The sequence below is a fragment of the Culex quinquefasciatus genome, chromosome 2 (genome assembly GCF_015732765.1).
Source record: "Culex quinquefasciatus strain JHB chromosome 2, VPISU_Cqui_1.0_pri_paternal, whole genome shotgun sequence".
Lineage (NCBI taxonomy): Eukaryota > Metazoa > Arthropoda > Insecta > Diptera > Culicidae > Culex > Culex quinquefasciatus.
Genome location: NC_051862.1, coordinates 125,711,963 through 125,726,580, shown reverse-complemented (window position 1 = coordinate 125,726,580; position 14,618 = coordinate 125,711,963). Strand labels below are relative to the sequence as shown.

Here is a 14,618-nt window from a genome sequence, read left to right as displayed (position 1 = left end):
AGTGATTTATATACTCAATGGGCCCAGAAACATTTCTCAACAAAAGAATTCATCGAAATAATGATCTGAATATCAAAAACATTGCGGTATTTGGGAAAGGGGTGTGCAATTTTATCAGAAATTCTCCCAAATTTACAATAAAACCTTTATAATGTTTTTCCCTTATTTTCAATCACTTTGCGTGCTTCAGAAAAAATGTTCCATGCATCATTTTCCATAAGAAACGATATGATCTGAGCCATAAATCATGCCCATGTAGACTCATAACAATACTAAATTGAAATAGACGAAACTTCGCCCCATAGGAAAAAAGTTCAAAAACTTCAAATATATTATATTATAAGGATAACTTTGATTTTTCCCGACCAAAGATATTCGTTCGCCCCACAAATGAACGGGGATGTTCCACACTTTCATATGTATATGACAGTTATCTTGCTATTTCTCAAAAAATACTACCCCCCTGAAAAAGACGCCGTGGGGTGTTTTTCAATACCCCTGACTCAAGGCGGTTCCAAAAACACCCAAAAAGCAAAAGCTGGAAATTTGGTTATTGGGCCTTTAAAAAAAATCCAGAATTTTTCTGAGCGAGTCTATGCACGGAGAAAAAAAAGTTCCCAAAATCGTGAACAAGCGTTCATGAAAATGGGAACCTCGAACAAAGTGTTCAAATCCCATGGTACGATTTTGAAAAACGTTCCATGAAATTTGAACACTTTGTTCGTGGTTCCCATTTTCATGAACGCTTGTTCACGATTTTAGGAACTCTTTTTTCTCCGTGTGGACAAGGCTCAACAAGATAATCCATCAGAACGACTCTTGATTATAGGTGGATAGATTTTTGAAACCCGTCAACTTGGGCGAATTAGGAAACATGGGGCGAATTGGGACAGCAGTTTTGACCATGTTAGTGCATAATATTTTGATTTTTCCGTTTGTTTCGGATATAACAGACTCAGACCAACAAAACGAGTACATCCATTTCCAGATTTTAAACCTTTAAGTGCTCTTAACACTGCTGTCCCTTTTCAGACTGTAGCCCTGATTCACCCCAGATGACGTTACAACAGTTTTATTGCGTTTACATATTTAAAATCCTTTTAAAAGTTTGTAAATTCGTTTTGATTGTGAAAAGATGTTCTACTTTTAAAACAACTATGAAACACACATCGATGGATTATATCGATCATACTCTGAAAATGCATTCAGTTTTAGATTTGTTTTTACGACGCGGACAATACGGACGCGCGATTTGATTTGAAAAAACGTATTTTTCATCAAAAAAGTAAAAAAAATCGTCTTCCCTGCCATTTATCGTGGCTTTACTTTCAACAATCGAGAAACATATAATTTTATAATTGACGTGTTTTTTTATAACTTTGTAGGGTTACTTTTTTGAGTGTAACAATGTTCTACCAAGTTGTACAGCAGACAAAAACAAAAAAAAAATATCTATAAGCATCAGGGGTTGACATGTATTCTTCACGAGTTATCAGAATTTTACGAAAAGTTTTTAGGAAAAGTGATTCGAACTGGCGACCTTTGGGTTGTGAGTACAACTGCCTGTCAGCGACTTGACCGAGACAGGACCCAGACGACTCCTAAACCTGGATTGAGCTAACGACCTAACCTCTAGGTTAGACTGGGGCCGGCATTTATTTCTCCGTTCGACGCAAGACGTGATCAGCCAAAATCTCGTCTCGAAATTTGCCACCGGGACCTTGTAACCTGCCTGCTGCAGTTTACCATCGCAACAGTAGAAGTCTGCGAATAATAAGAAGAGTGCCCTAAGCCATCCCAATCAGGGAAAAATTTGATCTTTTGTCTTCTAGAATTTTTTATAAAACCACTACACTTACAACACAAACAAGAAGCCAAGAACAATCATCATCATCATCGATCGCGGCTTCCCAGCAGCCGATCGATGCTGATTGCGCGTTTACTCTCGCGAGCGCGTAATCTCCCAGTGAACTGCACGCACATAGGGAACACATGCACATGATATTGGGCAATTTCAAAACTGAAGGCCGATCGTTGATTAATGACCCTAGCACAAAACACAACAAGCACATCCACCGATTATGTTTATGCTCATCACCACATCAACATACCGGACCAACATTAACCATGCCAGCATCAAACTAATTTCCCGAGGGGGAAATCAAGTTGAGCAGCCACCCTGGCGACGCCCCGGTACTCACTCTCCAATCTCTTATCGGCCAACGTCAACCAGAGCCGTGAGTGATAAGACGAGGCGCGATCGGTCAACCAATATAGCCGATCGTCGCCCGCAGATCGTCATCAGTCACTGGTTTAGCGTAAAGGAGACCGCGTCGATCGTCAACCCGTCAACTTTTCCGCCGGACGATCGACTTCAGGAAGAAGTTTTGTTCCAGGATTTTTGTGGTGAAAACCGTCTCACCAGTGTAATTTTTGCGGATTTTGTGGTGTTAGCATAAATGTAATTTTGATTGTTTCGCCTAGGAGGAAGAACAAGGCGTGGAATAATAACCGCACTGGAGTGCGAGGTGCCGCGACACCGTAAATTGGTCGTGGTGGAGAGGTAGAGTGGCGACCCTCCCTCGTGTGCTTAATTGGTGTTAATTTGAGTCTTTTTTGTACTTTTTGTGTGCTAGTGAGGTGGCGTCTACGATCAGCATGGATAGCATGGCCATGCTGGAGTAGTAAGGAGTACTTGAGATCGGTAAGGAGAAGATCTAACCGCCATTCTAAAATAAGTCCCAAAAATGTGCTTCGTCCCTGAAATGTGTTCTAATTGTTCTGTCTGCCATTGTGCAGGCCTTCATTTCCTGTTTCGCAAGCTAAATTCCATCATGGCTGGAGCCGTGGTGTGGAGCGGTGCGCTGCTGTGCATTCCTGCCGACTGGACGGCGGGGCAAATGCACCGGATGGCCGGCGTTCTTGCCGGTGACCAAGCTGGGTTCTGCCCGGGCAGCAACGTTGTTCCGGATCGTCGAGGGATACACGGGGGTCACACACACACACACAGGTTTACACCCGCAACTCTAGTTTTAAGGACGCCAACTAGGTTTAGTTCGCCAATATAGATGTAAGTACGCTAAAATCCCTCTTTTATTTCTGTGTAGGTTGAATTTATCCTTGTCTTGGGAGGGCTGGTTGATTATCTGGGATTCTGTTGGAATTCGACCCATTTTTATTGTTTGCTGTGTTCTATTGCATCTGTGCAGGAAATGGTACTCCTGCTATTCAATAGTACTCCATCTTGTCTCATGCTCGCACTTTCCCTGGAAATGGGGAGGTGACAACCTTCTGGGATCGAACCCAGGCCGACTGGGTGAGTGGCAACCACGCTCCCGGACCAAAATTACTAGAGAGCCTATATCATGGAGAGGCGAAATGTTACTATTGGGATTCCAATCGAACTGTCAAATCCGGGTTCCAACCGAGCGATGAGACCCTGCAAGAAATAGGTTGGAATCGCTTTAAAATATTTTTAAGCAAAAAAGAGATTTGAAGCGTAACACATTTTGTTAAAGAGCAATTCCAGCCCAAAACAGGAATTTTTTAGGTCCTTTTTTTTCGACCCTCTCCGATTTCAATGAAATTTTGTAGACATGTTATCCTAGGCATATATAAGCCATTTTTGTGTATATGGAGCCAGTTACACTCGATAATGATATTTGAGAAGGGCGTGAGTGTTTCAAATATTTTTGTATTTCGTAATTTAAATATTGCTGTATCTCGAAGCCGTTGCATCGTATCAAAAAGTGGTCAAAGACAAACTTGTAGGAAATTTGACGGGCTTTCCGAAAAAAATACACTGAAAGAAAAAAACACGCCACTTTTATGAGATTTTTTGATTTTCAAGTTTAAAAGTCAAATTTGAAGGTGAGCCCACGATTTTTTTTCGTTCAAAATTTTTGTGAAAATAGCCTAAGATGTTACAAAAAGACTCACGAAAAATGCAGGATGGAGCAGCTCACCTAAAAAAATACAAAAATCATTTACTAAACTGTTTTTTTTTCAAAAGTGCTCTAAACATCAAAATTTTCAAAATCCGAACACGAGAGTCGATTCTCCATACAATTTTACATAAAAGTCTCCATATTGACCATTGTCCTAAGTCCAATCCTTGTAAAGTTACAGCGGTTTTAAAAATAAAAACTAACTTAATCCACCTATGTGGTTGATGCCTTCCTCACTTTTTACCAACAATGGGTAATATGAGTGGTTTGGACACATATTTCAGCTATTTTTTAGGTCCAGAAAAATAAGTACACAGATATAACTTAAGTTGTCATAACTCGAGACAGGGTTGCCAGATCTACGATGTTGTGGACTCGTTGGAAAGGTCTCTCGATTATCTAACCAACGATGGGTCGGATGATGGATCCGGACATCGTTTTCATGCATTTAAGTGAGATCCGGCTTCAAAAAAGTACATAAATATCACTTAAGCGGTCATAACTCGAGACAAGGTTGCCAGATCTTCGATGTTGTGGACTCGTTGGAAAGGTCTATTGATTACCTAACCAACGATAGGTCGGATGATGGATCCGGACATCGTTTACATACATTTAAGTGAGATCCGGCTTCAAAAAAGTACATAAATATCACTTAAGTGGTCATAACTCGAGACAGGGTTGCCAGATCTTCTATGTTGTGGACTCGTTGGAAAGGTCTCTTGATTACCTAACCAACGATGGGTCTGATGATGGTTCCGGACATCGTTTACATACATTTAAGTGAGATCCGGCTTCAAAAAAGTACATAAATATCACTTAAGTGGTCATAACTCGAGACAGGGTTGCCAGATCTTCGATGTTGTGGACTCGTTGGAAAGTTCTCTTGATTACCTAACCAACGATGGGTCGGATGATGGATCCGGACATCGTTTACATGCATTTAAGTGAGATCCGGCTTCAGAAAAGTACATAAATATCACTTAAGTGGTCATAACTCAAGACAGGGTTACCAGATCTTCGATGTTGTGGACTCGTTGGAAAGGTCTCTTGATTACCTAACCAACGATGGGTCGGATGATGGATCTGGACATCGTTTACATACATTTAAGTAAGATCCGGCTTCAAAAAAGTGCATAAATATCACTTAAGTGGTCATAACTCGAGACAGGGTTGCCAGATTTTTAATTTTGTGGACTCGTTGAAAAGGTCTCTTGATTACCTAACCAACGATGGGTCGGATGATGGTTCCGGACATCGTTTACATACATTTAAGTGAGATCCGGCTTCAAAAAAGTACATAAATATTACTTAAGTGGTCATAACTCGAGACAGGGTTACCAGATCTTCGATGTTGTAGACTTGTTGGAAAGGTCTTTTGATTACCTAACCTACGATGGGTTGGATGATGGATCCGGACATCTTTTACTTGCATAAAATTGAGATCCGGATATATTTGAAAACACATTTTTATACATAACTTTTGAACTACTTATCGAAACTTTAAACAATTCAATAGCGATCTATGGGACCCTAAACCAAGTCGAATGCAACTGGTTCGATCAAAATCGGTTCAGCCAGTGCTGAGAAAACTTGGCAAGATTTTTGAACACATACATACATACACACACACATACACACACAAACACATACACACACACACACACACACATACACACACAAACATTTGTTCAGTTTTCGATTCTGAGTCGATATGTATATATGAAGGTGGGTCTTCGAGCTTTTAATAAAAAGTTCATTTTTAGAGCAGGATTATAGCCTTACCTCAGTGAGGAAGGCAAAATGTTGAAAAAATAGGTTTTTTGATGGTTTTTCGCAATTTCTATATGACAGACTTGATTTTTCGGTCTCGAAAATATTTTTACCGGAACGCTCGTCCAATTTCCCATAAGTTTGTCTTCGACCACATTTCAATTGGATGTATGGGCTTACATATATATGCTAGTTTACTGTCCAGGTTACTATACTACACTGAAAAATATTATGTTTTCAGTTATAAGCAATGTAATTAGCTTATATCTGTAAGCCCATACATCCAATTGAAATGTGGTCGAAGGCAAACTTATGGGAAATTGGACGAGCTTTCCGGTAAAAATATTTTCGAGACTGAAAAATCAAGTCTGTCATATAGAAAATGTCAAAAACCATCAAAAACCCTATTTTTTCAGCATTTTTATTTTTAAAACCACTGTAACTTCACAAGGATTCGACTTAGGACAATGGTCAATATCGAGACTTTTATGTAAAATTGTCTGGAGAATCGACTCTCGTGTTCGGATTTTGAAAATTTTGATGTTTAGAGCTCTTTTGAAAAAAAGAGTTTCAGCAAATGATTTTTGTATTTTTTTAGGTGCGTTGTTCCATCCTGCATTTTTCGTGAGTCTTTTTGTAACATCTTAGGCTATTTTCACAAATATTTAGAACGAAAAAAAATCGTGGGCTCACCCTCAAATTTGACCTTTAAACATAAAAATCAAAAAATCTCATAAAAGCGGCGTGTTTTTTTCTTTCAGTGTATTTTTTTCGGAAAGCCCGTCAAATTTCCTACAAGTTTGTCTTTGACCACTTTTTGATACGATGCAACGGCTTCGAGATACAGCAATATTTAAATTACGAAATACAAAAATATTTAAAACACTTAAGCCCTCCTCAAATGTCATTATCGAGTGTAACTGGCTGCATATACACAAAAATGTCTTATATAAGCGTAGAATAACATGTCTACAAAGTTTCATTGGAATCGGAGAGGGTCGGGTACAACCGATTCCTTATTTGACATGGAATTGCTCGGTTGCGAGCTGAAAATCGCTGAAAAAAGTGTCTAAGTCTAAGTATAGTGTAAAAAAAAGGCCGGCCCACCACCGTGAGGTATCAAAAATGGACTCGGATTCGGGATAAGGGACTAAAATTACTCAAATTATTCGCTCTATAGCATTACCATTGCGAGATTCCTACTCGAAACTAGGTGTCCGAAGGATTGATTGTTGAGGCAGTTGCAAACCTCTTTTTACACCTTAATCCATCCATCCCGGGATTCGAACTGGCGACCTTTGGATTGTGAGTACAACTGCCTGTCAGCGACTTGACCGAGACAGGACCCAGGAAGACGACTCCTAAACCTGGATTGAGCTAACGACCTAACCCTAGACCTCTAGGTTAGACCGGGACCGGAATTTACTTCTCCGTTCGACGGAAGACGTGATCAGCCAAAATCTCGTCTCGAAATTTGCCACCGGGACCTTCTGGGAACGAACCCAGGCCGACTGGGTAAGTGGCAACCACGCTCCCGGACCAAAATTACTAGAGAGCCTATATCATGGAGAGGCGAAATGTTACTATTGGGATTCCAATCGAACTGTCAATTCCGGGTTCCAATCGAGCGATGGGACCCTGCAAGAAATAGGTTGGAATCGCTTTAAAATATTTTTAACATTCCAAGGCTTCAAACAAGTTGGAACGGTAACTTCAACTCAATGGTTCTCGGGCATAACTCAACTAATCAAGATTATTCTTCTTTCCAGTGATTTGTTAGGATGTCTAGATGATCCTAAAACTTTGCAGAACTTAATTTGATCAAATCTGTAATTTTTGCGATCAAAAACATCGTTCCAAAATTTTCACGGAAAGCGAAGAGTGGTTTGGACAACTTTTTCAGATTTCGTGTGAGTTGGCGGAGATTTACCCTTTTAAAATCCTTTATATCGATGTCATCATTTCAAATAGCATCAGGTACAATGGTTTGCATGAGACATAGCGCTTTTTGAAGTGTTAGTGACGATTTCAAATCCTGCAAAATAATTTTATAAAATAAGTGATCTGGAAGTAACCTTCATAAAAAAATTTGACTCCAAATATCATGAACAATTGTACTCAATTTTGGGAATTTTTTTTCTCCGTGTAGGGGAAGTTAATAATATGGGTAAACCTACCAAAAATTCAAAACATTTTTCACTTAAGTTGAAACTTAAAAAAATAACATTGTTTTGCAAATGAACATTCTGCTCGTCATAATTAAACGAATACTTTCACCTCAAAACACATTAATTTGCGGTAGATACTTCTCCCTAAAACTTTATCGATATTTTCAAATTCTTAAACAAAAATATTCTCACGTGAAAAAATCGCACCCCTCGCACCAAATTCGTTTGATTAACACTTTACAGCTCCCAATAAACAGGAGATAATCGTTTCACCGTTGATTAGCGTTTTGGCTTTACTTCTCGACCATTTTTTCCCAAAATGAAAAACAAAAAGCCAACAAAAAAAAAGTGTATAATAACCTTAAACTACACGACGCGCCGTTTATCTCCCCTTTGCCATCGGAAATGGGCTCACCTAATCGAGCGCGCAACGACTTGAGGGAAGTTATTTACCACGCGTATCCTTGCGGGGTCCTTCTAAATAACCACAACTTGCAAGTGTGCTATGCAACAGGAACCAGCAGAAATTGTGTGGTATTTTTTTCTTCTTCCTCTCTCTCTGTCTAGTGTTTGTCAGGGGCTTGCCGCCAAAGATGATGGTTTTATTAGCACTTGAACGTGGGAAAATGTTTCCGCTCAATAGTTGTAACTATACTTGAGGCTCGGTTTTTAAGGAGTTCTTAGGTTAGGTTGGGGTGAAATTATGAGGGCGGTTTGAACCCAGGGATGAACGATGGCACCCTCTTTTGAGGTCCAAGCTTAGAAGGAGAAAGAGACTTGCCCTAAGAAAGCCAATCTAACTTTTGCTATGTCCCCCAAGGTTTTCCGCTTTCAATCGATTCCCCCGACCAAAAGGGGGAAGAGGTGTTTGAATTTCCATCAATTAAGTCCCAATGAAATAAAGAATAATCAATTTTCATCAAAGATCGTGAAAAGCGCCGCTCAGTGTAAATACTGTCGGATTTTAATTCGCCTCTCCGCTCGAGCCTGGGACCGAGCTTTGATTATGCGGGCACCCGACGACGAACCACCCAGCCAGAGCCAGATCGAACCCGAGAGTCTAACTACAAATAAACAACATAACTTATGCGCGCTGTGCTGTGATGCCGCCGCCCGTTGACGTCCTGGATGGGTTCAAAGTGCGTCCAAAGTTCGACAAGTTTGAAGGGAATTCCGCCGCCGCCGCCACAGCTGGTTCTGCAGAGATTTCCAGTAGATCCCACGCGTGAGCGAGCCTTTATTGGAACCATGCCGATTTGCTGATGACGAGGGACTGTGAAGTGATTCATCGATTGATGATGGCTTGGACGCGTCAACCATTTATTGGATAAGGATGGAGTGACTGGGAATTATTGAAGCTGCATTGAAAATATAATCACTGTCGTCAGTGATATAATGATGAACCATCTTAGCATTAGCATTAGCATTTGGAGGACGCCCCACCACCGGAAGGCTCCACAACGCTTATCCCACTGTTTGGTCTGGTTGTGTTAGACCCTCATCCGGAACAATAATCCAACACGGGAGATACCATGTCTTCATCTTTTGATGAGTGTGTAATACAGCCCAGGGCTGTACGCCGGGTCCAAGCTATCCTCGGGGAAATGAAGGAATTTTAGTAAACACCTATCTAAAGTGCGCAGGGACCCCTACGTCACCTTAGTGGTATAGATGTTTGTAGGGAGGTTTTGGACTCATTGTTAGTAGGAGAGGTAGAACCCTAGGATATACCCCGAAAGGTATTGCGGGCAAGTCAAGTATATTTAGTTTTTTGGTTATTAAACTTATACAGATGATTGTACAGTATAAAAGATGCATGATTTATATATATTCGATTTAAAGTCACGGCAGATACAACGCGACGAAGCCGTGCATGATTAAATTGTCTGTAGTATTACTAAACCAACCATTTTCTCAGGTAAAAACAATGCTGATTAAACACAGTTTTAAAATGTCTGCTGTTAAACTCAAGCTATCGACTGTAAGAGTAAAGCGAAGTTTATATATTTTTCTATAAATTATTATGTGTTTAAGCGAAATTCGAGGTTAAAGATGATTTAACGCATAATTAGAATCTTGAATTTAAACTCTTACAGCAATGCGGAGTGAACATACAATATTTATTTATTCATTTGTTTTATTTAAATGTGAGAGTTAGAACTTATATTAAAACGACCGATTCAAAACACATTTAACTAGTTAGCATTTAAATATTTTTTGTGTGATGGGTTTAATCAGCATATTTAATTTTTTAATAAATACACTAAAAAAGAATATCTACATGCGAAAAATAGGATGCAAAAATATCAATCCTGCAGAGTGACCATGTGGCCTGCTCCCTGGAATCGAATCAGTAAACAAATTGCGCGCTTAATGTTTAATAACCACCCAAACGAGGAAAAAAAATCAAGAGCGCAATTTTTAACGAAATGTGAAGGCGTCATGGTGATTTGCAGCCGACTCTAGATATCTGTAAACTTGCAGACTAATTCTACTTCTGGCGACCACACGAATCAACTGTGGCAGGTGACACAGAATTCGAGCTGTCATCCTGCCCTCTTACACACAAACAATGCGTTGCTTTCTTTGGCCATTCAATACATACACAAACACAGTCAAACACACTCATACACTGCTTGTCAGACTCTAGAAACATAAAAAGGATAGATCTCACCCGAGTTCTGCAGGTCATCCGGTCATTTGGGGCTTTGTGATTTTATGCTTCTCCTCTCTTCACTTCTCTGAGAAAAAAAAAAACATTGGAAGAGCCAGCACGCCAGAACCAGCTAATCGTTCATCCGCCTCATCTGCACAAGTGAGAAATTCTATCTCCATCCTGTTGCCTTCCAAAACCCAACACATGTATCCCTCTTGCCAGAGCAAAAACTCTTCACTAGATAGTTATTATTAATACTTTAATTCGTTTATCCAGCCAAACAAAACAAACTATTGGTTTTTTCTTCCGACAATTTTCTTCTTATCATGTGGATTATTTTTGGTCAGTTTCGAACCCACATTCAATTCAGAATATCAATGAGATCAGTAGCTCGTTCAAATCAACCCATTTTTTCCTTTTCATTTCTCGCACTTAACCGAAGCAAATTATTTTCACGGCTGACGATTTTTCTTGTGAGATAAACACTATCGGATTTATTCCTCGCGCGTAATTAGAATTCAGCCAAAGTTAAAGAAATAAAAACACTAGCACCAACTTTTCACCAAATGAACCGGCCCCTTTCGAGTAAACAACAAATTTCTACGAATGGCACTTTTCTCACTTTGCTTCCTTTTGACGTTTTTTTTTTCACGTTTGACCGATATAATGATGAACCATCTTCTGGATTTTTTTCTTACAATTACATTCAGTGTTGGTATTTATCGCGCTCTCGCGAGAAAAATTTCTCTCTCTCGAGTTCTCGCCACGAGTCTCGAGCTGCCGAGAGAAACTCACCTATTTCCCGTGCTCTCCTCCGTTCGCGAACGGGCTTTCTCGCGAGCCAGAATTGCCCGTTCGCGAGAAGTTGAACGTGTCAGAAACGAAAAAAAAACAACACAACGATTGAAGTTACATCTCTATACCATCGCCTGGTTCGTATTCAGAAACCAAATAAACAAATTGCTAGCTTTGGACGAACGGCTAGCACGAAGCGCTCGCGAGCGCTCGCGGCGAGAGCGAGAACGCGAACGAAAATGCGAGCGCGAGCGAGAAGAGAAAAGTAATACAAGTTCTCTTCCTCGCTCGCGAGTGAGAAATGCTTTCCTTCTTCTCGCTCGAATTCCAACACTGATTACATTACAACAATTGGGTGTGCAAAATTCAAAGAGATTATTTAAAAGATACAAATTTAGCATTTTTAAGTATTTGTTAGGCATAGTCCTAACCCAAAATAAAATATGTTCGGTATAGATGAAGCTATTTACGATTTTTTTTTTCAAATTATGAGGGAATTTTAGTTTTTTTATTTATTAAAATGAATAAAAAAGCAAAGCAATCCACTTTAACGACCCCCGGGTCTTTTGTGGTCTCTGTTGCAAGTTTCTGCTCATTTCTACACAGAAAAAAAATCATGGTAATATTACATCTGGAAAGGGGTACATCTTTTATGTCAGAAAAAGGTGTGGTTTTACCTCTGAGCAATTCTCTACGAAATCGGTCTTTTTTAAGAATTTTAATTTTTGTATTTTTTAATCCGACTGAAACATTTGTGGTGCCTTTGGTACGCCTAAAGAAGCCATTTTGCATCATTGGTTTGTCCATATAATTTTCCATACAAATTTGACAGCTGTCCATACAAAAATGATATGTGAAAATTCAAAAATCTGTATCTTTCGAAAGAATTTTTTGATCGATTTGGTGTCTTCGGCAAAGTTGTAGGTATGGATATGGACTATACTGAAAAAAAATGAAACACGGTAAAACAAATTTTGGTGATTTTTTGTTCAACTTTCTGTCACTAAAACTTGATTTGCAAAAAACACTATTTTTATTTTGCCTTCCTCACTGAGGTAAGGCTATAATCCTGTTCTAAAATTGAACTTTCTATTTACAGCTCGAAACCCCACCTCGATGTATACATATCGACTCAGAATCGAAAACGGAACAAATGTCTGTGTGTATGTGTGTGTAAGTGACCAATATTGTCACTCAGTTTTCTCAGCACTGGCTGAACCGATTTTGACCAAACCAGTCGCATTCGAATTGGTTTAGGGCACCGTATGGGGGTGCTATTGAATTGTTTGAAGTTTCGATAAGTAGTTCAAAAGTTATGTATAAAAATGTGTTTTCACATATTTTCGGAAGTTGAATATATGGCAGTAAACTGAACCAAACATTCTCATGTGTTAAACATGTTTTACATCGTTAGTTAGGTAATTGAAAGACCTTTCCAACGAGTCCAAAACATTGAAGATCTGGCAACCCTGTCGCGAGTTCTGACCACTTATGATGCCACTTATGAGCCCTTGAGTGATATGTGTGTTTTTTTGTATTCCGGAACTTAACGAAATTAGACGAAATTTGTGTCCAAACCCATCATATCACATATCACCCATTGTTGGAAAAGAGTGAGGAAGGCACCAACCACATAGATGGATTAAGTTAGTTTTTTGATATGTTTTAGAGGACATCAAATGCCAACTTTTCACAAATTCCCAGGTCCTGCAAAAAATCTTTGACCGAGTTATAAATGTTTTAATCAATACTAATTTTTTTCAAAAAATCGAAATACTGGTCGCAAAAAAATTTCAACTTCATTTTTCGATGTAAAATTAAATTTGCAATCAAAAAGTACTTTAGTGAAATTTTGATAAAGTGCACCGTTTGCAAGTTAAATCCATTTTTAGGTGACTTTTTTTTTTTAAGTCGCAGTTTTTAATTTTTTTTTGAAAAGATCGGAAAATTTCACGAATGTTTCATATTTTAACATTGTAAATCGCACCATTAGTAGTTGAGATATCGACATTAGAAAATGGTGGGTTGTTTGGGTGAAACTTAGAAAACATCAATTATCCTGTTTTTAAACACTTGTATGTCAATATCTCAGCAACTAAGGGTCGTATCAACAAAGTTCAAAAAAGCAAAATATAGAGAATTTTCTCAGTTTAAAAAAAAACTTTTTTTTCAAAAGTGGGCAAACATGTAAAAAAAGCAAAGCAATCCATTTTAACGACCCCCGGGTCTTTTGTGGGCTCTGTTGCAAGTTACTGCTCATTTCTAGGTGTCCGAAGGTTATGTGTGGTGAGTCACCCAAAACATCTTTTACGCAAATGGACCGACGTTTTACTTCCCCATCCGATAGAAGGCCAGGAGGATATGACGAGACTCGAACCCGCGCCCCATAGCAACTTAGGGATAGGAATTTAGTTTAGTTGAGAATTGCTCAAATAACTAACTTTGATCTTTTTATAACAAATAAATAAATAACATTTATGTAATTAAATTGGGATTGCAATATCAAAACTAGTTAGTTTCAGTACATTTTGTTGTTGTTGGCCCCTGTGTTTTTTAACAACTAATCCTACTGATTCCTTAAAAATACTGCGAAGAATTTATTTGAACACACCTCAAATGAACAAAGTAATCTACAGTTGGACATCTTATGCAAAACAAACCAAATTAAACAATTTCACATGCACTCAACCGCAGAAAATTTCACCACACAAAGCGTGTGCGGTCTCTCTCCATTCGCAGAAATTCATTTTGAAACGCCATTTTATGTTTCTCAACCGGAAAATGAAAATGGACTTGACATCTTTTTCCCAACCAACTCGCACGGTCTCACCCCTCTGAAATTGCTCTTTTGTCTCTGCTTAGGCAACCGTTTTTGCCTTTTTTTTCTTTTTTCATCAGAAACGATTTCACTTAATTTCTTGAAACAACGTCGTCGTCGTTGGTTGGCTGACTTGCCACCCCTTCGTGTTTTTTTTCAAGTCTCTCAGCTTTGAGTTGGAAAACCAAATGTGGAAAAACGTCCACCTAAAAAGACACGAGCAGAAGCAGCCAGAGTTGCGGAAAAATGCGGGCTGTTTTAATTGCATTCAGGTGATATCCAATTTTTATTGTTTTAATACTAATAAGCATGCATCGGGGGGATGAGATATTTTAAGAGCAGCAGCACGTGTATGTGAGAGTTTGTGTGCTTTTCTCGGGTGGCTTTTGAGGTGGAATAACATTACGGACCAAAAGACAGACTCAGCTTGGCACGGTTACGTTTAGTATTTAACGAACCGTTAA

General features: G+C 39.1%; 1 protein-coding gene across 2 annotated transcripts; it reads left to right on the top strand.

Annotated features, from left to right (window-relative positions):
* Positions 1–2,054: 2,054 nt before the first annotated feature.
* LOC119767350 lies at positions 2,055–3,085 on the top strand. 2 transcript variants are annotated; one of them, XR_005277462.1, is made up of 4 exons: positions 2,055–2,426; positions 2,485–2,563; positions 2,637–2,704; positions 2,800–3,085. XR_005277462.1 is itself a non-coding variant. In XM_038255750.1 (2 exons), the coding sequence occupies exons 1-2, from the start codon at positions 2,082–2,084 to the stop codon at positions 2,506–2,508; spliced, it is 369 nt and encodes a 122-aa protein (XP_038111678.1). In that variant the 5' UTR covers positions 2,055–2,081; the 3' UTR covers positions 2,509–2,630. The 2 variants fall into 2 exon arrangements, 1 of the variants encoding a protein (XP_038111678.1); XM_038255750.1 differs by lacking the exons at positions 2,637–2,704; positions 2,800–3,085 and having other exon boundaries at positions 2,485–2,630.
* The last annotated feature ends 11,533 nt before the right edge of the window (positions 3,086–14,618 follow it).

Bases quoted from the DNA above. Each gene is read 5' to 3' on its own strand.
- LOC119767350 (XM_038255750.1), top strand. From the start codon at position 2,082: ATGTTTATGCTCATCACCACATCAACATACCGGACCAACATTAACCAT. The intron at 2,427-2,484 runs GTAATTTTTGCG...TGTTTCGCCTAG, and splicing joins GTGAAAACCGTCTCACCAGT to GAGGAAGAACAAGGCGTGGA.